At 49.2% G+C, this 23276-nt stretch overlaps 1 protein-coding gene across 1 annotated transcript in view; it reads left to right on the forward strand.

The window, feature by feature from the left end:
* Positions 1-23276, forward strand: part of SKAP1 (src kinase associated phosphoprotein 1) — a 1469988-nt gene that overhangs the window by 1279223 nt on the left and 167489 nt on the right. Inside the window, exon 11 of the mRNA XM_078645553.1 lies at positions 10549-10661. Within this exon, the coding sequence (XP_078501679.1) occupies positions 10549-10661 (113 nt within the window). The remainder of the gene's footprint in view (positions 1-10548; positions 10662-23276) is intronic.

Consider the following 23276-nt stretch of genomic DNA (forward strand, 5'->3'; position numbering starts at 1 on the left):
CGTCAGTTGCTATTTTTTCCGCGCCAGCAAGTGCCGATCCGGGAACAGTGGTACCCTTTAGTCATTTTTTGACTAAACTTTTTGATCTTCTTTTTCGAAGTCGAACTACTCCGACGGTGCCGGTAGGGATGCCCTGGTTTAAACCCTGCGTCGACTGCAACCGACTGATGTCGGTTACCGACCCCCGTCGCCGGTGTCTTCATTGCCTGGGACCCGACCACGATGACAAGTCGTGCCCCGACTGCTGGGCCTTGACCTCGAAGGCTAGGCGGGAGCGGTCCCGCAAGCACCTCGAGCTCCGGCAGTCGGCCCGCGCCGTTCGAGGTCCCGGTCCAGAAGGAGGTCGAGGGACCGGTCGCGGGGCCGGAGTCATCACAGCTCGGAGGATCGACACCACTCCTCGAGCTCCAAGTCCTCAGGGAAGAGGCACAAGAAGTCGAAGAGGTGACATCACTCTTCCGACTCCCCCCGATGCTCGTGCGATGCAGCCGGGGGTTCAGGTGACACCGCCCACCCGGCTCCGTCGCGGCCTGCTCCATACCCGCCAGTCCCTGGGCAGAACGCGACACCGGAGGAGATTGACGCCTTCCTCTCGGCCATGAGGACGCTCACTCCTCCGTAGGGTTCCGCGGCCCCGACTGGGAGTCCAGGCGGGCCGGGTGCTTCGGCCCCGGCGCCGTCGGGTGCTTCGGGCCCGGCGCCGTCGGGTGCTTTGGCCCCAGCGCCGTTGGCGACTTCGGTCCCGACGCCGCAGGACTCCACCGGATCCAGGTCATCGCCGGTCGACCTTACGACCTCACTGGTGCCGGCTGCTAGGGTGTTGCCCCTGGGGCCGACCACGATCGATGCCGTCCCCAGTCCCGCCCTCGGTCCGGTTCCGGCGCCGGAACGGCGTCGTTCGGCGCAGCTTTCGACGCCGATGGGAGATTTTTACTTCTATGATCCGGCCCCATCTTTTGACCCTGAATACCAGGAGATGGGTGGCGAGGCGGATTGGGAGGGGTCTGAGGACCCTCTGGCACGTGAGTGTCAGTCTTATCAGGACTGGGCAGGCGAGCTAGGGGATGCCAGTGGTCTGGACATCTCGCCAGACACTGGTTTTGTCTCCCCTCCTACTTTGGCTACGGAGGAGGGGGCAGCCTACAGTGTGGTGTTGACGCGGGCGGCCAAGGCCTTGGCCCTTGAGCTCCCCGTCAGGACCGTGAGGACTAACCTCCTCACTGAGGTTCTTAAACCGCAGGCAAGCTCTTCGGAGCCTCTGTTGCCGTTTAATGAGGCTTTGTCTGATGTTCTTCTGGGCACCTGGTCCAGGCCCGCTACAGGTCTCCCTGTAGATAGGAACGTGGCCAGACGCCACCGCCCGGCTCCGGGCGACCCTTGCTTCCTGTCCACCCACCCAACCCCCGAGAGCCTGGTTATGCAGGCCTCTTACTCCCAGACCGCATTCCCGAAGGCTCCCCTCGATCGGGAATCCGAGAGGTACGAGCAATATGGCAAGAAGATGTTCTCCTCCCTGAGTTTGGGATTGCGGTCAGTTAACACCGCGTGCCTCTTGGGCCATTATACCCACTCTCTGTGGGACATGGTCGCCGACGTGCTGCCACAATGTCCGGAGGAGGCCCGGACTAAACTCGCCCAAGCCCTTGCGGAGGATCGAGATACGGCACGGTACTCCATCAGATGTGGACTGGATACCACGGACTCGCTAAGTAGAGCGATGGCAACGACGTCGGCGATTCGTCGCCACGCCTGGCTGAGGTCCGCCAACTTTTTGGCTGATGTCCAAAACGCCGTTATGGACATGCCGTTTGATGGCCGTCGCCTCTTTGGACTCCAGGGCTACGGCCAAGTCCTTGGGCCTGTCGGACCCGCGCCAGCAATCTGCTGCCTTTCGTCCCTTTCGTGGCCAAGGAAGGGGCGCCCCTACACGTCCTGCCAGCCATGGGCCACAGACTAACATCCAGCGCGGTGGCGGACGTGGTAACCGCCGTGGCGGTGCCCGGGGACAACGGCGCGGCCAGTCCACATCCACCCCCGCAGCATCCGCCTCAAAGCCTTCCTAGTCCGAGCTTTCAGGCCCACGAATCGCCAGTGGGGGGCAGGGTTTGCCATCACCTCCTCCACTGGCGTGACATCACATCGCACAGGTGGGTGCTGCAAATCGTCCGAAGGGGCTACTCCCTCCCCTTCGAGGCGACCCCTCCAGCCATGCCACCGCAGTACCACCGGGTGTCGGGGGATCACTTGAATCTTCTGTGAGAGGAAGTTACGGCCCTCTTGGCCAAGGGGGCCATCGAGCGCGTTCCCTTGGCCAGAAGTAGGGTGTGGTTGTTACTCCCACTACTTTCTGGTTCCCAAGAAGGGCAAAGGGGGCCTACGCCCTATCTTGGACCTGCGGAACGTCAACAGCTTCCTCCAGAAGGAGAGATTCAAGATGCTGACACTGGCTCGGGTCTTAGCTGCCCTGGACCCAGGAGACTGGATGGTAGCGTTGGACTTGCAGGACGCTTATTTCCACATCCCCGTCCTGCCGGCCCACCGGCGCTACCTGCGGTTCACGGTAGGCCACGAGCACTTTCAGTTTACCGTGCTCCCCTTCGGCCTTATCAGCGCCCCACGGGTGTTCACGAAATTGATGACGGTGGTCGCAGCTCATCTGCGCAGGTTAGGGGTTTCAGTCTTCCCCTACCTCGACGACTGGTTGTTGAAAAGCGGGCTCGCCCCAGACAGTCGTCAGCCACCTCCAGACTACGGCCGACCTCCTGCACCTGCTGGGGTTCTCCATCAATGTGCCGAAGTCACACCTGTGCCCCTCTCAGAAGCTCCTCTTCATCGGAGCGGTTCTAGACTCGGCGCAGTTTTGGGTTTATCCTCCCGAACAGCGGGTTCGGGATATTCAGGCTCTGATTCCGATCTTTCAGCCTTTATCCCGAATCTCAGTCAGGTTGACGCTGCGGCTTCTGGGGCTGATAGCCTTCTGCATCATTCTGGTGCATCACGCCAGGTGGCGGATGCGGGCTCTGCAGTGGGACCTGAAATTTCAGTGGGCCCAACATCAGGGCAACTTGTCCGACCATGTCTTGATCTCGGAGGGCACTGCGAGACAGTTGCAGTGGTGGCTCACGGACCGCGATTGGGTCAGCGGCAGATCCCTCTCCCTACCCCAACCGGAGCACGTAGTTGTGACAGACGCGTCCCTCCAGTGTTGGGGAGGCCATGTGGGAGAGGCGGAGATCAGAGGCCTCTGGTCTCTGGCGGAGTCCCAGCTCCATATCAACCTTCTGGAGCTGCGGGCGATCCGACTTGCACTGAAGGCATTCCTCCCCTCTGTCTGGGGGAGTGTAGTGCAGGTGTTCATGGACAACACCACTGCCATGTGGTACTGCAACAAAAAGGGCGGGGTGGGGTCGTGGACCCTATGCCAAGAGGCTCTGCGCCTCTGGCAGTGGCTGGAACATCAGGCCGTGACCTGGGGGGTTCAACACCGGGCAGGTTCCCTGAACGCCAGGGCGGACGAACTCAGCCGTCGGTGCATGATGGATCACGAATGGCGTCTGAACTCGTACGTGGCGCAAGACCTCTTTCAGCAGTGGGGAGAGCCTTGGTTAGGTCTATTCGCCACAGAAGAGAACGCGCAATGTCATCAGTTCTGCGCGTTGGAATTTCCAAGGCGGCACTCGCTCGGAGACTTTTTTCGTCGTGAGTGAAGTGGCGGTCTATTGTACGCCTTTGCGCCTATACCACTTCTGCCCAGAGTGCTGAAGAAGATCAAGCACGACCGGGCCCAAGTCATCCTTGTGGCTCCGGACTGGGCACGGAGGTTCTGGTATCCCGAGCTACTCAGCCTGTCTGTCGATCCCCCGATTTGTCTGCCTCTTCAGGAGGACCTTCTGTCGCAACAGCAGGGGACGGTCCTCCACCCGAACCTGTCCAATCTCCACTTAAATGCGTGGAGATTGAGCGGCGGCAGTTGAGGCCATTTGACTTGCCTCCTGAAGTCTGTAATGTCATTCTGGCAGCCAGGCGTCCCTCCACAAAATCTGTATACGCCTGCAGGTGGAACAAGTTTGTGGCATGGTGCACAGCAAAGGCTGTGGATCCCCTTTCTGCCCCTCTTTCAGAGGTTCTCCTTTTCCTTCTTTCTCTTGCCCAGCAGGGCTCTGCTCTGGGCACTCTGAAGGGCTACCTCTCGGCCATTTCTGCCTTCTTAAGGCTACCTGATCAGCCCTCTTTGATCAAGTCCCCCATTGTAAATATGTTCTGTTTTTTTTTTATTTATTTATATTTTTTATTGATTTTCACAAAAACAAAACAACTCAACATTTATCTTCTCATTGTCAGCATATGCCACAGTGGTGTAGAGGAGAAAATTAGAGAAGAAAACAAAACAAGCAGTTGGTACCTGTACTCTACGTCCACATGTCTATACCTTGTCATGCTCATATAGCGGTTATAGCATTGAATCTAAAACTTCTACAGCTTGCAGGTGTGGATGTGTACTGTACAATATATCCTGCATTATACATATTAAACACTTGCAAGAAACATTTCCGAAACTACATATGCCCTTGCCATCCCTTCTAATCTTCAGTCAGAGATCTTGACTGATTGTAAAAGGCCAACCTCATAGCTTGTCGCGTAGTCCACATTACCCACAATAGTTTCTATGTGACCAACATCGTTAACAATCAGTGACTGGAGTGCTACTTCGTGTGTTGGAGTCAGCCCTGGCCTTTGCCCATTGCAAAAACGGCTCCCATATGTTGTTTGGTCTGGATGTAGGCGGCATCAATTCCCAATAAACACTCAACTGTGTGTGCCCATAGGTGACATCTGATAACCACTCAGCAAGAGCGGGAACTTACCTCCTGCCCCATTTCAAAGCGATCTGTCGCCTTGCGTATATTGTAACAGCAGTGCATGCAATTTTCGTCTTTTAGGAATGGTATTCTTAACAAGTTCTAGCAGCCCTAGCAGTGGGGAGGCTTCGTCCGACCTTCCGACTATCTGGTTCACTGCAGTGAAAATGTCCAGGTAAATAGGTTCCTAAAGGGCATCACCTATATGTTTCCTCCAGTCCCTTTCGTGATGCCTCAGTGGGACTTGAACCTTGTTCTTACTTTTCTGATGTGAGCTCCCTTTGAGCCACTTCATAACTGTCCTCTTCGCCTCCTTACTCTGAAGACCGCTTTCCTGGTTGCCATCACCTCTGCCAGGAGATTGAGTGAGCTCCAGGCCCTTTGCTCTAAGCCTCCTTTCCTTTCAGTGCATCCAGACAAAGTTGTGTTGCGGACGCGACCCTCTTTCCTGCCCAAGGTAGTCACAGCCTTCCACATCAGGCAGTCCATTACTTTGCCTACCTTCTTTCTGCCTCCGTATCCCTCGAAAGAGGAAGAGAGGCTCCACCGTCTGGACCCAAAACGTGCGCTCTCATTCTATCTGGATCGCACTCGCCAGTTCCGGGTGGATGACCAACTCTTTGTTGGTTACGTGGGCGCTAAGAAGGGACGGGCGGTGCACAAACGAACCATTTCTCGATGGGCCGTCTTGTGCATCAAGGCTTGTTACTCTTTGGCTCGGAAGGAGCCTCCTGTGGGGTTTAGTGCCCATTCCACACGGCCACGGCGGCTACTACTGCCCTGGGCCGGGGAGTCCCCTTGCAGAACATCTTGCTGCACATGTTCGCAAGACACTACTGCCTGGACAGCCAAGTTCAGAGAGATGGTTTTTTCGGCCATTCCGTTCTCAGGACTTTCTGGTGTGATTGTTGGTTCGCAGACCCACCACCGGGGTTGGTATTGCTGGGGTATCTATTCTAAGGTAAGGAATCTAATACTAACCTGTTTCTTTCAGATGCACAAGTTACTTACCTTCGGTAACGATATATCTGTAAGAAACAGTAGTTAGTATTAGATTCCTTACCGCCCCACCCATCCTCCCCGTTCTGCGAACCGATATCTAGGGTTAAAGTCATCCCCTTTCAGGGCCCTAGTTTTTATGGCACTAGTGTTGGTTTTTATCATGGCTCTGCGTTTTCTGGTGCGGAAAAGCTGTGTATAAGAACTGACGTCAGCGCGCGAGTGCGGCGCCTAAGTACTCCGACGATGTCATCCCGGCGCCAATGACGCCGACGACGGACGCGGAGCCCCAGACAACACCTACCGACGTGCAAGGGTACTGCTACGCAAAAGTTTCCGGATCCAGTCTGACGCCTGGGGGTATTCTAAGGTAAGGAATCTAATACTAACTACTGTTTCTTACAGATATATCGTTACCGAAGGTAAATAACTTGTGCAACAAGGAGTGAACGTAGGCGCTACACCATGATGTGCAGCGGATCAGGAATCCCAATGCATGAAGGACAAGCAGCGACAGGCGGCGAGCACCAAAGGCAGTCAGCAACGTTTTAACTTGTGAGTGCTGAGCTTTCCTGCATGATTTTCCCTGCTATATTTGCGCTTGATTTTGGAGTGGCGTGTTCAAGAGAACGTTTTGAAGCAGATATGCAGCAGTGTTGTTCCTTGTTTTGGCAGGGATTGGGAGCGAGGTTGGCGGGATTGGGAAAGGCTTAGCTGACTCCATTTCTTCCTGTCACACAGATAGATGTGCTTACAAGCTTCTTTCAGTTCCACCAATGGGCCAGCTAGTGACCTTCAACAATGTGGCTGTTCATTCAAAGAATAAAGGGGGTGCACTTGAAAATGTTATTAGGACTTGCAAGCTGACATTGCCTGTACACTGGAGACGCACGCTGTTGGGGTGGATACTTTTACAGTATGGTCCAGGGATTTCCATGTATAGTTTAATGCATGTGCGGATGAAAACAGGAGTCTGTTGATATTTGGGAAACATTATCTCTCTGCTGAGGTGAACCATGTAGTAGAGACAGGGGATCTTTATGCTGATTTGAAGGGTGCTATTCATACTGTGGTGCCTTTCAATGGCCTTATAGCAGCCTGGACTGCTCTCCTTAGATACATTTGGCTCAAGGGAAGATTTTAACATATTGATGAACCACAACATGGAGAGGTCGCGGGCGGATAGGACTCTCACGCTTTAGCCGATTGTTGGAGATACCTACACCCTGGGGTAAAGGCCTTTACATTTGCCTCCTACTTAAGAGCATCATGTACTAGAATAGATCTGATGTTTATAGTGATCAGTACTTTGCATATGACCCAGGGGGTCGTTTTAGCCCTGTCTCCCTTTCTAACTGTGCCCGCTGATCCCTTGATGAGTTGTCTGCCATTGGGGAGCAACAGTCTGAACTTTTAGAAATTAAGTGTTTGTTTTATTTAAATGACAAATTAGTAGCAAGAAACTGCTGTTGCATATGTTTTTTTTTTAAACTACAACTTCGCGCGTTCCCCCCAAAAAGAAGTCCTTTGGTGGAAGACAATCAAATGCTCAGTTGGACACCTTGTTTTATCACAGGCAGCACACTTGGAAAAGATCAGCCGCGAGGAAACAGCTGAATATGACTCTTAAAAAGCCGAGTTTGCACTCCTTAGGAACATACAACAAGATTATAAGAAAGGTGACAAGCCATATACACTTGGGGGCATTTAGACTGAAAGGTATGATTGAACTAAGTTCGGTCCTGGTTATTAAAAATGTCAAAGGGAAAAGTATGTCCAAGTTAAAACTTAGATTTTCAGGAGACTTTATAGTCGTTTATACTCTTCTGAGGGATATTTTAAATTGACATTAGATCCTACCTCAAAAATATAGCCATGCCCCCACTCGCTGAATTGTCTCAATAGCTCTTCAAGGGACATATCGCTAACAATAATGTTTTAGTAGCTATGATGGATGTCAAATCAAAAAGAGCTGCAGGCCCTGGTGGCTTCTGAGCAGGTTTTTATGAGGTCTTTCCCCAGCTCCTGTTGAATGCTCTGTCATTTATTCCATTTTTGCATTACTGAGGGGGAGGTTCATTCACTCTTTGGGTGAATTTATTAATGTTGGTTATATCCTATCTTTGCGTGCCAATTAAAGGTGTATAGTCGTATTGAATAGGGACATCAAACTCTTTGATACATTCTTGCTACATATTTGTAGTCACTTCTCCTACAGTGACTTAATTGGGATTTGTCACTGGGAAGCAGGCAAATGACAATCCTTGCAGGGCTGAAGGTCAAGTTTAAGTGGGCCCCCTCGATCGTAGTTTCATTAAATGTGGGGAAAGTATTTGATTGGGTCAAGTGGGCCTTCCTGCCATGGTCTTGTCTAGATATGATCTAGGAACCAAAGGCCTATAAGCTGCTGTGGTGCTATAGAGCGGTCCCAGGGTAATAGTGATGGTGAATGGTTTTCACTGAGACTTGCTGTCCGTATCAATAGGAGCCTGGCAGCGATGCCTGCGCCCCCCTCATGTTTGTGTTGGTAATGGAGCTCCCGGCCCGGTCTATAAAATAGGCTGAGAGGGAACTTAAAGACACTTTTTGGCAATGATGTCTTGCTTTGACAATGATGTCTTGAGGAGCCCTTGTACCATCCTTTAAAGGAAATATAGTGATATGGTAAAATATCGGGGTTCAAGCTTAATTGGAGCAGATCTTGGATTTTAAACAATAATCTACCATATGATGCAACTCCTCGACTTCAGGAATCTTATCCTTTCATCTACCCATATACCCTATGTGCCACCAATCACCCAGAAGACTGCGACTACACGTGGTCCTGGTGTAACCTGGCCATATTTATTTTATTTTTTATTTATTTTATAAAGTTTTATATAACGCGAACGAGCTCATCGTAGGGTGCTGTGAGAGTTTAAGACCGAGGCATAGGCTTCTAGCTGCTAAGATCACACCCTAAGAGTGGCCAAGTTTACACTCTTATGCTCCCATTGATGGAAGAGCAGGTAGCGTGCCTGTCAGGCAGTGATGCTTAGCAAGTTCCATGTATGGATGACACATGTAGTCTGAAATGCTGTAGATGAGGAGGCTGTATGGAAGTCCCTGAAATAAATATCCTGGCTGAAATCTAAGAAGCGTCCCTTGGCTGTGTACCAGTATCATTCCTCCTCCAGAATTTTCAGGTCTCTAACGGAGCAACTGGGCCTGACAATAGTCCCTTCCCTATGCCCCTCTATATATTATTTTGTATTTATTTTTGTTTGATTTTTTTATAGCGCAAACACGACCTTTGTGGTATCCGAGCGCTTTACAAATTTTACAGAGAGCAGAGCAATAATAACAATAATATCATATTCAAGAAAAAAAACAGGATAAGGTAGTACCCAGAAAAGGGAGGGTATGCTTTACGATGTTCAGCGAGCAAAGTAGATAAACAAATTGCAGGATCAGGAAGTAACGCGAAAGGGAGGGTAATGCCTTTACTAAATAGTCTAAAACACTAAAGTGGACAGGTTAAACAAAAACTTCACACTACCTGCCAGGGACAGGGTGACTGGAATGCTGGAGCCATATGGGAAGCGGGTTGGGTTATTTCTCTGTCTTTTGGTTGGGTTAGCTTGTTCACAGGAGTCTGTGCTTGCCTGAGCTTCTGTGGTTGTTAGACTTTAGATGAGAACCAGCAGCACAGCGGATAGGTGGATGGGAATTCGTATTGATGCTTTTTATATATTCCTCGATCAATGCTTGTGTTTCTCTGCTGAGTTCTGTGATTGGAGAGGAGAGAAGTTGGAAGATCCTGATGATGGAAATTGGGATTTTCTTCCTGTTCATCTGAAAATATAATCTTAAACAGATCTGACATTTGTTTAAAATCTCCACTCTTCTGTCCCTAGGAGGGGAGGTGCAAGGTGTTGCATTTGATGTGTGTCCAGTGGTCGAAGTTGGGGGATCCGAGGGGCATGACATGCCCATACTTTTTTAATTTTAGAAAAACAGTTCCTCTACTTTGTGTAAAAAGATGACCGTCACAGTGTAAGTTGGGGGTGGGGGCGTAGGATGGGTGAGGGAGGAGGGAATTAATTAAAAATTAAAATACTCCCATACCTGTCTTGTCACAGCTGACCGTCTTTGCCATCACCTCTTCTGGGTCTTCTGCCCGCTTCCAGGGCAGGTAGCATGAAGCACCCGGCTCTCAGCCTCCCGATAGCCAATCACAACATCTGAGGGCTGTGGATTGGCGCTCAGCCAGCCAGAGAATGGGAGGCTGGGCATGTTCTCCATGCAGGCTGTAATGCAACGTACATGGAGAACATGTAAAGTGTGCATGACTGTTTGACCGGCCCGAGACAGCCGGTCAAAGCATCCTGCGCATTAGGAGTGGTCAAACCACTCCTCCCTTGTCCTGCCCTGCGAGCAGAGCAGCCCGGCCTCTACCCAGCTGAGGGGAAAAATAGAATGATAATAACAATGAGTTATTGTCATTTTGTTTTTTCCTGTTTTGACCTGCTCAGTCGGGCGAAGCTCCTCCGCCTTTGTGAAGGAGCCGCCACTGTGGCCACGCCCCCACGCTCACTCACACTGCACCATTGCGCGCAGCATCACAGTTCCCAAACTTTTTTAATGCTCTTCCACTGCTGTCAGTGGCACCTTGCCTCTGTGTGTAACTGTTGTGTGCTTCCTTCCACAGGTGGATCTGCATATGACTACTCCAGCTACTACCAGGGCCTCTGGGACTGCCACGGCGCCTACAGCGACGAGCTTTCCTTTCAGCGCGGGGAGATCATCCGCATTGTGAGCAAGGTACTTGAGGGCTGCTCAGGAGGGAGGAGGGCCGGACCATGATGAGCGGCGCTGCCTCAGCCCAGAGTCGAACGCCTGTTTTTATGCGCCTTAAGTGTGCAAAGTGAATAAACTTAACCCGATATTTCTTCGAGGTAGGGCTTGGTTTTCAGACGGCCTATCTAGGGAACAGAGAGCGGCGTTTGCCTCTTACTGAGGTATCTCAAATAATGAACTAACTGTCAAATATTGAGTTAAATGAATTCACTTTACACACTGCATGCACATAAAACCAAGTGCGGTGGTCTGCACTGAGGCGGTGCAAGTCATCACGCTGCAGCCGCTGGGGCGCTAAGTATGAGAGGGCGTGGTTTAGTATTTTCAAGATGGCGGCATCTGCAGCAAGTAGAGCAGGAAACTGTGTTTCTCCTAAGTCTACCCATTACGTCAGTGGTGATAATGTAGGTATGGGAGTTTCTGCCACAGTCTGAGCAGGTATATGTAAGTCTGAGACGGTAGTGAAAGCGTCTGAGGCGTATCCGTGTACCTGAGCAGCTACAAGCGGTCTGTGTGCAACAGCGATTCTGTTCCCAGAATGCGAACAGATATTACAGGAGAAAGAGCTTCTTCAAAGTAAAAGAGAGGGTCTGAGATTATAATGCGGACCATGGAACACTTCTCACATAGTGACATGTCCACACAATCTAAGCAGATATCCTGGGATCTGCGACAGTATGTCTAGTAGGGCTGCTCCCATAATGGCTGTAGGTGTAGGGTCTGGGTGACAAGACTTCATGGCTACTGCTGGTTAACAGCTGCGTGCAAGGTCTGCAGACCAGAGCCTGGCATTCTTATGTGTTTGTGCCACTCCGAATTGAAAGTTGCTTCCTGCTTCTTCTCTTTTGTGTTTCCAGAAGTCTTTAAAAACGTGAGTTTTTTTAATTAATAGCGTCTGTGGTCTTTGAGCTGCATTTTTTTCTTCCTTGTTACTTAGCGCCAAGACGCCTCAGGGCATTTGTTAGCGCTTTACAAAAAATCAAATCAAATCATATGCAAGCACAGCGATCCCTTCACTTTCAAATGGAGTAAATTATATCTGGTCTCCCTGGAAAGTAATCTTTACAACTTGGTAACTTTGGTGGTAATGTATTTGTACTTAGCAACTCAGGGGTAGGATGTCCCTATAACCACGTTTCAATTAAAAATGCATATGTATCTGGTGACCAGGGCTGCGTTTCTCCTTTGCATGGAAAAGAGGGAATGCCTGGCTGGAGAATTTTGCAATCAAAGGCCGTTTTTAGGTTTCGCCTGGCGTCCGCTGCGCAGCAGCGTTCGCGCAGGCGAAATCTTATATTAGAACAGTATGTGGCTTAATCTCGCCTCTCTCTTCCATTGGCTAGCTCCATAAATGGAGGCTAGCCATTGGAAGAGAGATCTGTCCGTTCCAGCGATTTTTTTTTTTTTTTTCCCCTCTCCGCCCCTTTTAAAACGTCATGCGGCGGTGGGCGGATGTTTTTTTTTTTTTTCCGTGATGTTTTGGTCTTTTTCGAAGTGCCTTTAGCCGGAGTGGTCTGCGAGATTTAAGTTGCCAGGAAGTTGTTTCTATTTGCGATCAGGTAAGCAGCATTTTGTTTATAATTTTCTTTGCCCTTTGTACGTGTACCCCGGCTCATGTCGTCTCCCTGTTTGTACGTGTACCCCGTCTCATGTCGTCTCCCTGTTTGTACGTGTACCCCGTCTCATGTCGTCTCCCTGTTTGTTTTACGCGTGTCTCGTTGCTGTTCCACTGTATATTTTCCCTTTGTACGTGTACCCCGTCTTATGTCGTCTCCCTGTTTGTACGTGTACCCCGTCTCATGTCGTCTCCCTGTTTGTTTTACGCATGTCTCGTTGCTCCCCTGAGTCCTCTCATCATACTCTCCACATTTTTCAGGCAGAAGCTGGCCAGGGGCATACTAGGGTTAGTGCCCTTCCATTTCTAGTGCTCTGCAGAATTTTCAAGAACTTCTTGTTTGTTTTTGTCACTTTGTTTGCGCCGCCATTTTTTTCATGGAGCTGGGGCGGGTGGGTGCCTTCTCGCTCGTCCGCTGCCCCCCCAGGACCCTCCTGTCTTCAAATGCTCCCAGGCAATTTCTCCCCGTCCCTTCCACCCCCCTCCCAGTCCGATGCCTTCTCGCTCGTCCGCTGCCCCCCCATCCCCCTCCCGTCTTCAAATGCTCCCAGGCAATTTCTCCCCGTCCCTTCCACCCCCCTCAATGTCCGATGCCTTCTCGCTCGTTCGCTGCCCCCCCCCCCAGCCATCTCCCGTCTTCAAATGCTCCTTTCTTCAACAAACCCTACAATATAAGTACCGCGGTGCAAAAACAGGATCCGCAGGGGATGGCAAAAGTTCTTTCATTTGAGCTTGTTTATTCAGAATTCGCTCCACTGAGAAGCGAGCCCGTCACTCACCGGGGCGGCAAAGCAGCACCGGGAATACAAGGAAAGAATCCGGGACCGGTGCCATGATAATGCGGCTTAGCAAGCAATATTAATATTATGAGGGTTCACATTTCTTTAGTAAGTTCTTGTAGCATAAAACAGAACATAAGGCTTTCCTAAACATGGACCAAGGCAAAATATGTCTGTGGAGTTTCTAAGCGGCTATTTACTCTCTTCGAGCCTTCAAGGATGCTGATTGACAGTCACTTCTACGCCCCTGTGAACACTGTCAGAAGTCCACGCGCATGTTTCTAAAAACGCAGCTGCTAAAGCCGAGCTTCTGTTTTGCAGTCAATCTAAAGCCGAGCTTCTGTTTTGCACTCAATCTGCCTAGATTGCAGCATCACCGCAGACATTACTCTTCTGAAGGTCTCCTTACATAGTGTTCACATAGTAAGCGAGAGGTCTTCACTGCAGAATCTGATCTCAACACACTGGAAGTGACAAGTGCATCTTATTTCAAGTTCTGTGAGGTAGTGATGAAAAGATATTTAAATGTAGTAACTTCTCTATGAGTTGAACGTTCAGCATGTGTTTAAGGTCACCTATTCACATCGCCAGCAGATGAAGATGTTCCCTTGGTTGAGCTGGATGTATTTTCTTGGCCTTACTAGCTCACAGCTTCCAATGGTCCACAGAGCCTGTTTTTGCAAGCAACACTAACCAACCCGTCCATTAAAACGTAGGGTCAGTTTGATACTTTCCACACACGTGTGCCTGGTATGGCCGTCAAAATGACATTAAAGATGTCATTCACTTCTAAGTTAAACACCAATGAGGAGGCATCTCTGCTGCACGTCCCGGTTGGCGGTAGCTGCCTTGCCTTGCAGACACAAACACAGCTATGAGACAGTATGCTGCTATGTGAGCTCGCAGGGCTGCCCGGACCGTCCCCTCACAGCTCCTCTTACTGGTGTACACACAGAGCACGGGCAGAGGGAGGATTTGTTATTTACAATGCCAACAGCTCTAACTTTGGCAAAGGCGAAACCGTTGCATTGTAAATGCTTGTTTTTTAGTTGGCGGGCCCGACTGATGTTCCTCGTGTGCCTTACTTCGGCTTTTTGTGCGCTAGCCATTTGATGTGACAGTGCGTGTGTCGACGGGACCCTCTTTAGAGCAGGTTGTTTCAGCCCAGCATGCATTGCTCCCGGAGTTCAATTAAAATTGGTTGCGTTCATAAGGAGAGCTCATAAGACAACCTGAAACTAAGGGCTTGGCTGCTTCCATGGTATATGATCCACCCGTACGCCTTTGTTTTTCGTTTTTATGTTTTATTATATTTTAAATAAACCTGCATAAAACGTATACGTTACCTTTAGAGTTGTAAATGAAATCGCAGCATCTGCTCCACGGTGCGTCCCATGCCAATACGTCACCTTCGACTGCCTCTTCATCCCACAGAACCAGAGGGAACGATATCTCACGTTCATATGCTTATCTAACATAACCCACGTATTCTGTTGAAGTGAGCCTTACACAGGACTTTAAGTGGGCCGGGTTCTGACGGTGCTGGGCGCGGCAGTTGTAAAAAGCAGGCGCTGAGACGGGTCTCTATCGGGCTCTCCATTTTTGCCCTCACTCTCAGGATGCAAACAAAATCTTAACTCTGCAGCAGTACCAGCCTCACTGCATTTGAGGTAACTTCAAAGAGACTGCTTATAGCTCCATCATTTCAGAACTGAAGAATTTGCAACATTCTATACGACATAGTTGTTGCTTATTTCTCTCATGCAACCAACAAACTGGCTTGTTGTAGGTGTAATGTTAGTGGTTGTATGATATATCTGGTTGCAATGACAGAAGCAGCAAATTACCAGTGAGGCGGCGCACTACGCTGAGCACACATTTTTAGCTAAATTGTTTTAAGCCACGCCCTGATTACCTCGACCACGCCCCTTTGAGAGACCGCTCCGCCAACCTGTTTTTTAACCCACATGCCTTAGTCAGAGACATCAGAATGCCACTGTAGGAGGACGCTGCTTCTCATCCAAGCATCCTACACGCATGCGCAACGCAGCTACCAGCTCACCACTGAGCATCCTCGGTCCCGTCACAGACCGCATGGCCAGGTACCTACCAACTGGGCCCCACATGTCTGTCGCCGAACTGTACCTGCACGTCGCCTGTGAGCGTCATGGCTACGGTGGTGGGCATCTGGTGTTCAGAGACCAGATCCTATGGAATATCCAGAACCAAAGTCTGTAAGCCTCTCCGCCCACCCGGTCCCGAAAACATCTTCAGACCTAACTTGGAGGGATATCTATAGGGGCCTCGAGCGCGCAGTACCTTAGACGCTGGCCTTGCACTCAAGTCTGCCGTGCCCGTTATTGTATGGGCTTAATGTGGCTGCAGGGGAACGCGGAGCGCCCTGGGACACAATCACTACCCGCTTCGCCCAGTACACATTGTCTCCTGCCAGGGCTTTAAATGGAAGTATAGAAGTGCAGGTACTCACTAGCCAGAGTACCTGTTTGTTCCTGGGAAGTGCCGGTACTCTCCCATTGGACGCATTGCAGCAGTGCTGAGAAGTGCAGGTTCTCTAGAAGCGCAAGTACTCAGTACTGGACAGTACCGGCCCATTTAAAGCACTGTCTGCCTCCACGTTTTGAAGTGTGCTGGCACAATACACGTCATCTGAACGGTGCGTTTAGATGTACGGTGGCCACACCTGGTCATTAATTGTGACGGGTCGTTGTGTTGGGGCCTAAAAGCCTCAGCAGAGCAAGCAGCCCTGCTCAGGAGCTGCCGCGTATGCCATGCCTGCGAGGGTACTATGAGCTGCGGATATTCCGTCCACCCTACGGGGGGAGGGGTTGTGGGAGAAGGGAGGGCTTCCATTGGGAACCCCTCAGCCCCATAAAACCCCCCTCCTCCCCGTAAATTATGGTGTGCGTCTCTAAGTGCTGCCGTCTTTTAAACCCAGCGTCTTGAAGTCTCTGTGCGCACACAGGCGCTAATGATGTGCAGGGCAGACCCTTGAAGGTAATGCCGTGTCCATGGATTGTGTGATGGCCTCCGTGCCTGCTACCAACTCAACTTGAGTGGGAGCTACGAGGCGCTATAAAGAAAAGCATCTCCTGTCCTGCCAGCGTTAGAGGTTTTCTCTGGTTTATTATTTGACTGTTTATCACATATTTTAAAGTGGTTATTCTGGTTAGCCAACCCTTAACATCTGTAGCCTGAGCAGTCGAATCATTTATTGTAGGGAGAATGGTTTGGTGAGCCAACCCTTGACTATCTGACGTTGTATGCGGCGCCTCTCTTTCCCCACCGTGTGACCTTGTCGTTCGAGCACCGCCACAGACGGTGCCCACGGAAGCTCGGGGTCCGAATTGTCTCGACAGACACCTACACCGCTGAGCTGTAGGAGAGCTCCGACCGCCCACCCCCGGTGGCTGCACCGACCCAGAAGACTGTCCCGCCCTGGGAGCGGGTATAAGGCAGGGCAACCAGTCTCCTTTCTACCTCTGCGTGATCGCGTCACCGCGGGACCGCACATTATGCGGCAGTGGAAGAACAGATTATGCGGCAGGCAGGGCTGTCGCAATCATGTACAAGGGAAGTCAAGTTCTACATCATATTATGCGATTAACCGCAAGCTAAGTGCCACCTATGATGGCAATATTATCAAGATATTGTGACAATTCATGACACATCTATAAAAAATCCCAAAGCTTTTGATAAACACACCTGTTTCCGAAGAAAATCAACTCTATCAATTCAGCAGAAACTGTACACATTGTTTTTCACAGAAAAGTAATGATTTTGTCTTGCGTGGAAGCACATACACACCATTTTCTAACGCTGCCCTTTCTACCTTCTGCAGTAAAATGGATTGCATAAAGCTTATACTTTGATGCTCTCAGCAGAAAATGAACTTACAAGTACAGACTATTTGGAATCGAAGATGTGTCCCTCAATTCAGCGCATCCCAGTAATGTTGTCAAACTTGTGGACAGTGGTGTGTTTACCCTCGGTCACAGGGTCTGGTCTCCAGAAGCCCCCTCTACTAGGTACTCTGGGATTCAAGACATCCGACCTTAAAAAGAAACAGAACATTTACAGGGCTCCCGATGTTATGGTATATATGTTTTTAACGTGTTTGTCTGGATTTTAGCCATATTTATTTTTGGCCAATTTACTGCCACTTACCCACAATATTTTTTGGGTGAATAAATAAACTTGTAAAAGGGTATATTTCCACATATATGTAACTGATTAGCATGCACTCGTACTTTGATGTTAGTCGTGTGTTAGAAAATGAATCAGTCAAATATAACAAAATACTTCACCGACAGGTATATATTAGCGTTATACTATAAATATATGTTAACATGCCTGCATTAAAGGAAATTCGTTCCTGTTTTTCTATCTCCCCTTGCTGTCTATCTGCTTGGCTGTTGGCCAGGAATTCATAAATGACCACATTGAGTTTCTCAGAAGTAGCCTAATTTTCTGTATTTTTCCACTTTTAAAAATAAATATAGACATGAAACGCATTGTTTTCTGTCTGTATATGAAAATAGGTAAAAATGAAATACTGGGACACCTAAACACTTATAGTATTTGTACGAACTCTGGGTGCCTTCTTGAATTATTTTAGATTTGGGTGTCTATGTAGACGAGAATTTGAGTGAACAGTGAAACAAAACGTGATAGTGATAAAGATGGAATCAGCCTGTCAGCCTTGTTTGAATTATATTCAAGTAAGGTAGGTTTGTGTTTCTTGCTGCAGTCAAAAACCGAGTCCATTAATAAGCGAGGTTTATACCATTTGGGTAATATTGTCACCTCATTTAAAGGATGTGTGTGTGTGAGGTTTGTTTAGGAGGAACCTAGCCAGAGGGCAGCATAGTGCTGTACATTGTTGAAGACAAAGTCCATGTGTGGTTAGAGGGGTGGCTTGAAAACAGCAATCGACAGCAGGTTGCCGACCTCTTGTCTTGTGCAGGGTGTCTGATGTAGCGCTGCAACGTGCAGCAATTTAATCTGCCTCACCTTGAAACTATATTTTTGTTAAAATCTTCACACATCCAGCAAATGGTGGACTATAAACAAATGAGGCACATTCCTATTTATACAGAAAAAGCTTGTGTGTTTCATTTCTCTGGTACCCTGGGTGTGCCCAATAAATTGGATTGAGGTCCATCCGCAACTGTAATAAATGTAATAAATAGGGGATAGCAGGTTAGGTGCGAGTGTTCGTTGGGTTCCACTGTCGCCGATTCTTTGGCTTACATCCGCAACTGGAGTGACTCGTTTTTCTCACTGCAAACTTGGTGAGAACTAATTGTGCATGTATTGATGCGGTGGCGTCCACATGTACGAGCCCTGACCCGCTTGGTAGGGCGTATGTTTGGCGCCATTCCCCGTTGTAATGTAGTGTAATATATATATATATATATATATATATATATATATATATATATATATATATATATATATATATATATATATATTCATATATACAGGGCTTTAAGTGGGATGAAAAAACAGGGGGGTCTCTCAAAGGGGCGTGGCCAGTGTAATTAAGAGCGTGGCTATAAAACACGCTAAAAATCTGTGTTTAGCATAGTGTGCTGCCCCACTTGTATTTTGCTGTTTCTGTCATTGCATCCAGATATGTGACACAACAAGTAACATCATACCTACAACAATTAAGGACTATTGGCTTTGTCAGTGTCACTGGTTATTGGTTGCATAAGATACATAAGCTGCAACTACGACTTGTGTATAATATTGAAAAAGCCTCCAATTAAAGCCCTGCTGACCCTACAACAAACTTGCGTTTTAGAAAGAGAAGGGAAATCTAGAAAGAAAATTACTCTTTAAAGGATTTCCCTTCCCACACAACTCTCACCTGGCATGACGTCATGCAGTAACTTCTCCACTAGTGAGAAGTGAGCAGCGCACATCTACGTGCCTGCTGTCTAGAAATGGGTCTCAATCGGGCTGTTTTGCGCCCTGGCACTTTTTTTCTGGACTACAGTGACAGCAAACTGCTGTCACTGCAGTCTGGAAAAAAACGGCCGCCTGTGCCAGGGCTCAAAACAGAGCCCCACAGGGACCCGTTTCGAGACCCCCTTAAAAAAAACTGCCGGTGCTCAGACCCCTTGAGACCCGGCCCACTTAAAGCCCTGCGTATAGATATATATATATATATATATATGTGAAAGCAAATGTCCCAATATGAGAGGAGCAAACAATGGCTGGTGCTGGCGGCGAGGTTCAGGACACCCTCGCAAAACAATGTTTTCAGCAAGTTTCTTCAAATGAAGACGCCGCACACTACCTCGATTGTATGACTTCTTAATTTATTTTCTGTAGGTTCCCCACCTACGCGTTTCAGACAAACTGTCCTTGATCACGGTTACAAACACGTGTCCATCATTTGTGTTTATCTTTAATACTTGAAAACTCCACTTGGCTATTAGGATGCATTGTGGGTTCAGTAGTTTTTGGTTACATTTGTTAAACTAACACTGCGCTATTGCTTGCCGGATCGCGGCATTTAGGCGGCAATATTGAACATTTATTGTTGGTTGTTAATAATTTGCGCTGTAGCATGTGGAAAACCACCATAGCTTTAAATGTATTTGTTTTACAAATAGCGCAAAGTGTAGGGGAAAGTTTATGGACTAAGTGTCCATTCTTTATATTTTGCGGCTGATTGCCTATGTGTTTTCACTATGCCACTACAAGTACCATAATGCCCTGTTTCAGTTACTACAGGAAATGATGTCTGAGTGACAACACTTAAGTGTAGTAAGAAACATGTGGCGTTACCGTGATCAAGATCTCAGGGGAGATTTAAACGCGTAGGTGTGTTTTTCAAGTTTGCAGCGAGTGCAATAAACTAATCTAAGTTTTGAACATCATCACTGGAGTGCGACCTGTTTTTCTCCCGAGAGGAAGAAGCTTGGTAAATATATATATATATATATATATATATATATATATATATATATATATATATATATATATATATATACACACACATATATATATAGAGATAATTGCCCACATAGGCTTGGTAATTATTAGTGGTTTAGCTCAACCGCAAGGCTTCACACAGCACAATGGTAGGTTGGACTCAATGTCCAACCTACCATTGTGGACTCCGCGAAATACTTAGGCATAACCCTTGATACCAATCTCAATATGCAACTTCATATCAGCAAAGCAACTAAGGGAGCTAATTTCCAAATCAATACTTTGAGGAAACTTAAAAACTTCCTCCCAGCTAAGGACTTCCAAACTGCAGTACAAGCCCTAGTCATTCCTCGGATAGACTACGGAAGCGTCGCCCTCTGAGGACTCCCCCTATCACCCCTAAGAGCCTCCCTGAACGCTGCAGCGAGACTCATCACTGGATCAAAAAAACGCTCGCACATTTCCCCTGACTTTAATTCCCTGAACTGGCTACCTTTTGAAGCCAGAATCCATCTGAAAATCGCGTGCATGACACACATGGCCGTACACCACAATTCGCCCAGCTACCTCACTCAGAAGCTCTCTATCTCAGGTGGCTCAAGAGCCACTAGAAGCACAAAAAATCTTTTCCTGAAACCTCGAAGATTCCGGAAGGAAAAAACTTATAAACGCTCCTTCTCAGGAATGGCTCCCAGGATCTGGAATGCCCTCCCTCCAGAAACCAGACTTATCTCCTCCCCTGCATTTTTCAAGAAGGAAGTAAAAGATATCCTCATGGCTAAATTCACCTGAACATTTACTTTGGATTTATTTGAGACTGTGCACCTATTTGTACCATTCATTTTGTCTAACCGACTATGCTCTATGATGCTCCTACCCTAATCTGCTACCCTCTTATTTTCTCCAACTCTTTGATGTACCTACCCTTTTATTTTCTACAACTCTTTGATGTACCTCTCATTTGTGGCACTTATTCTCTGTGTGACACTTGGATTTCTCACAATCCCTATGACTTCAGTGATGTAACATTGATGGTAGACCCCCACTCTGAAACTGTTCTAGTGCCACTCATTACGGGGTCTTTGATAGTACTGGGGGCACCACCTTCAGCTTGAACACGCATAAGGGGTCTGTTACCACACACCACAAGCTTCACCGCTAGGCTGAACAAGCTAAGTCGGGGCTGTGATTGTAAAAGGGGCACCAGGGGGGGTTCATGTGGTTTGAACAAACATGAAGGAAGTATGTGATAGTGAAAGAGACATAGGGGGCTCTCCATTCTGGACAAACAGGTGGGTCTGTGATCAGGGCTGGCTTTAGGGCAGTGCGGTCGGTGCAGCCCCACTGGGCACGGACCTGTGTAGGGGGCGCTGACCTAGGGGGGAGCACTGTGTTTTGCAATAACTTATTACTGGAGAGATGAGGGGCACTTTGCCCAGTAGTAGTGAGAGAATCCAAGGAGGCAGTTATAGGCAGTAGCGGCCTGTGGTGGGAGGGCTGCCGGGCGCTGACGTGGGGCAGGAGAGGGGTAGGGTGGGGGTAGTAAACTGTGGAATACGACCTCACAGAGGTAAGTACACAAACAAAACGAATTTCGTTGCGTGCGCTGCATCGCATTTGGCGCTGTGGTGCCCGTCAGCGCCCCGCATCACTCCCACCACGGGCCGCTACTGGTCATATGGTGTGAGGGCGCCATAAACGATTGTGGCACCTGGCGCTAACCGCGCTAAAGTCTGTGATTGTGAAAGAGTCATCGGACGCTTCTTTTTGTACAAAGATAAGGGGGGGTCTGTGATAGTGACGTGGCACTGGGAACTTCTTATGCCTTAATTCTACCATATTTGAGTCTGTGATAGAAACATTGGTATAGGGGTTTTCTCGTGCAGTTTTAACACACAAAAGGGGGTCTGTGGTCGTATCGTGACATTATGAACAAGCATGAGGGGGGTCAGTGATTCTAACAGGGGCGCCAAATGCTTCTCCTTTAAATGAAACAAGCGTCTGGGGTTCGGGGGAGTGACGGGGGAGTGCTTCAACATCCTGCGCATGCTACGCAAGATCTTCCGATGGATCCCCACCGAGACCAGGAAGACGGTCACCCAGGCCCTCGTCACCAGCCGTCTGGACTACGGCAACTCCCTCTACGCCGGAACCACCGCCAAACTCCAGAAGAGACTCCAGCGGATCCAGAACACCTCAGCACGACTCATCATGGACATCCCCCGCCGCAGCCACATCTCCGGACACCTGAGAGACCTGCACTGGCTCCCCGTCAACAAGAGAATCACCTTCCGGCTCCTCACCCACGCACACAAAGCCCTACACAACCAAGACCCAGGATACCTCAACAGCCGCCTCAACTTCTACGCTCCCAAACGCCAGCTTCGATCGACCAGCCACGCCCTCGCCGCCGTCCCCCGCATCCGAAGAGCCACCACAGGAGGAAGGTCCTTCTCCTACCTGGCCGCCAAGACTTGGAACTCCCTTCCGACCCACCTCCTCCTGACCCAAGACCACCTCGCCTTCAGGAAGCAGCTCAAGACCTGGCTGTTCGAGCAGTAGCGGACCCCCTCCCCCCAGCGCCTTGAGACCCTCCGGGTGAGTAGTGCGCTATATAAATGCTTTGATTGATTGATTGATTGATTGATTGATTGAGCCCTCGAGGGCGTCTCCTTCAGACAAACTAATAAAAGGGGCTTGTGATAATATAGGGGGGCACATGAGGCTGCCCCCCTCCCCCCATTGTAAATTGGACTAAGTCTGTGGTCACCGAGACCAGGCCTCTGCTACGATGCAAGCAGGTGGTAGGCGGTCTGTGGTAGTAACGTGACATTATGAACAAGCATGAAGGGGTCTGTGATCTAAGAAGGGCGCCAAATGTTTAACCCTTTAAATGTAACAAGCATCTGGGGTTCGTGGGAGTGGCGCAGGCCTCGAGGGAGTCTCCTTCAGACAAACTAATAAAAGGGGCTTATGATAATATAGGGGGGCGCGTGAGGCTGCCCCCCTGCCCCCATTGTAAATTGGACTAAGCTGGTCTGTGGTCGTTATTTAGACACCGAGACCAGGCCTCTGCTACGATGCAAGCAGGTGGAAGGCGGTCTGTGGCAGTATTACACCCCAGTGCCCATGTAGCTCGCCTCTGGGCTCTCTCCGCCCCTCCCCTCGGATGACGACTGTCCGCTCCGATGCTTCCACTCCCCCCTGGGCCCAGGATGT

Source organism: Lissotriton helveticus, chromosome 5_1, assembly GCF_964261635.1.
Source record: "Lissotriton helveticus chromosome 5_1, aLisHel1.1, whole genome shotgun sequence".
Taxonomy (NCBI): domain Eukaryota; kingdom Metazoa; phylum Chordata; class Amphibia; order Caudata; family Salamandridae; genus Lissotriton; species Lissotriton helveticus.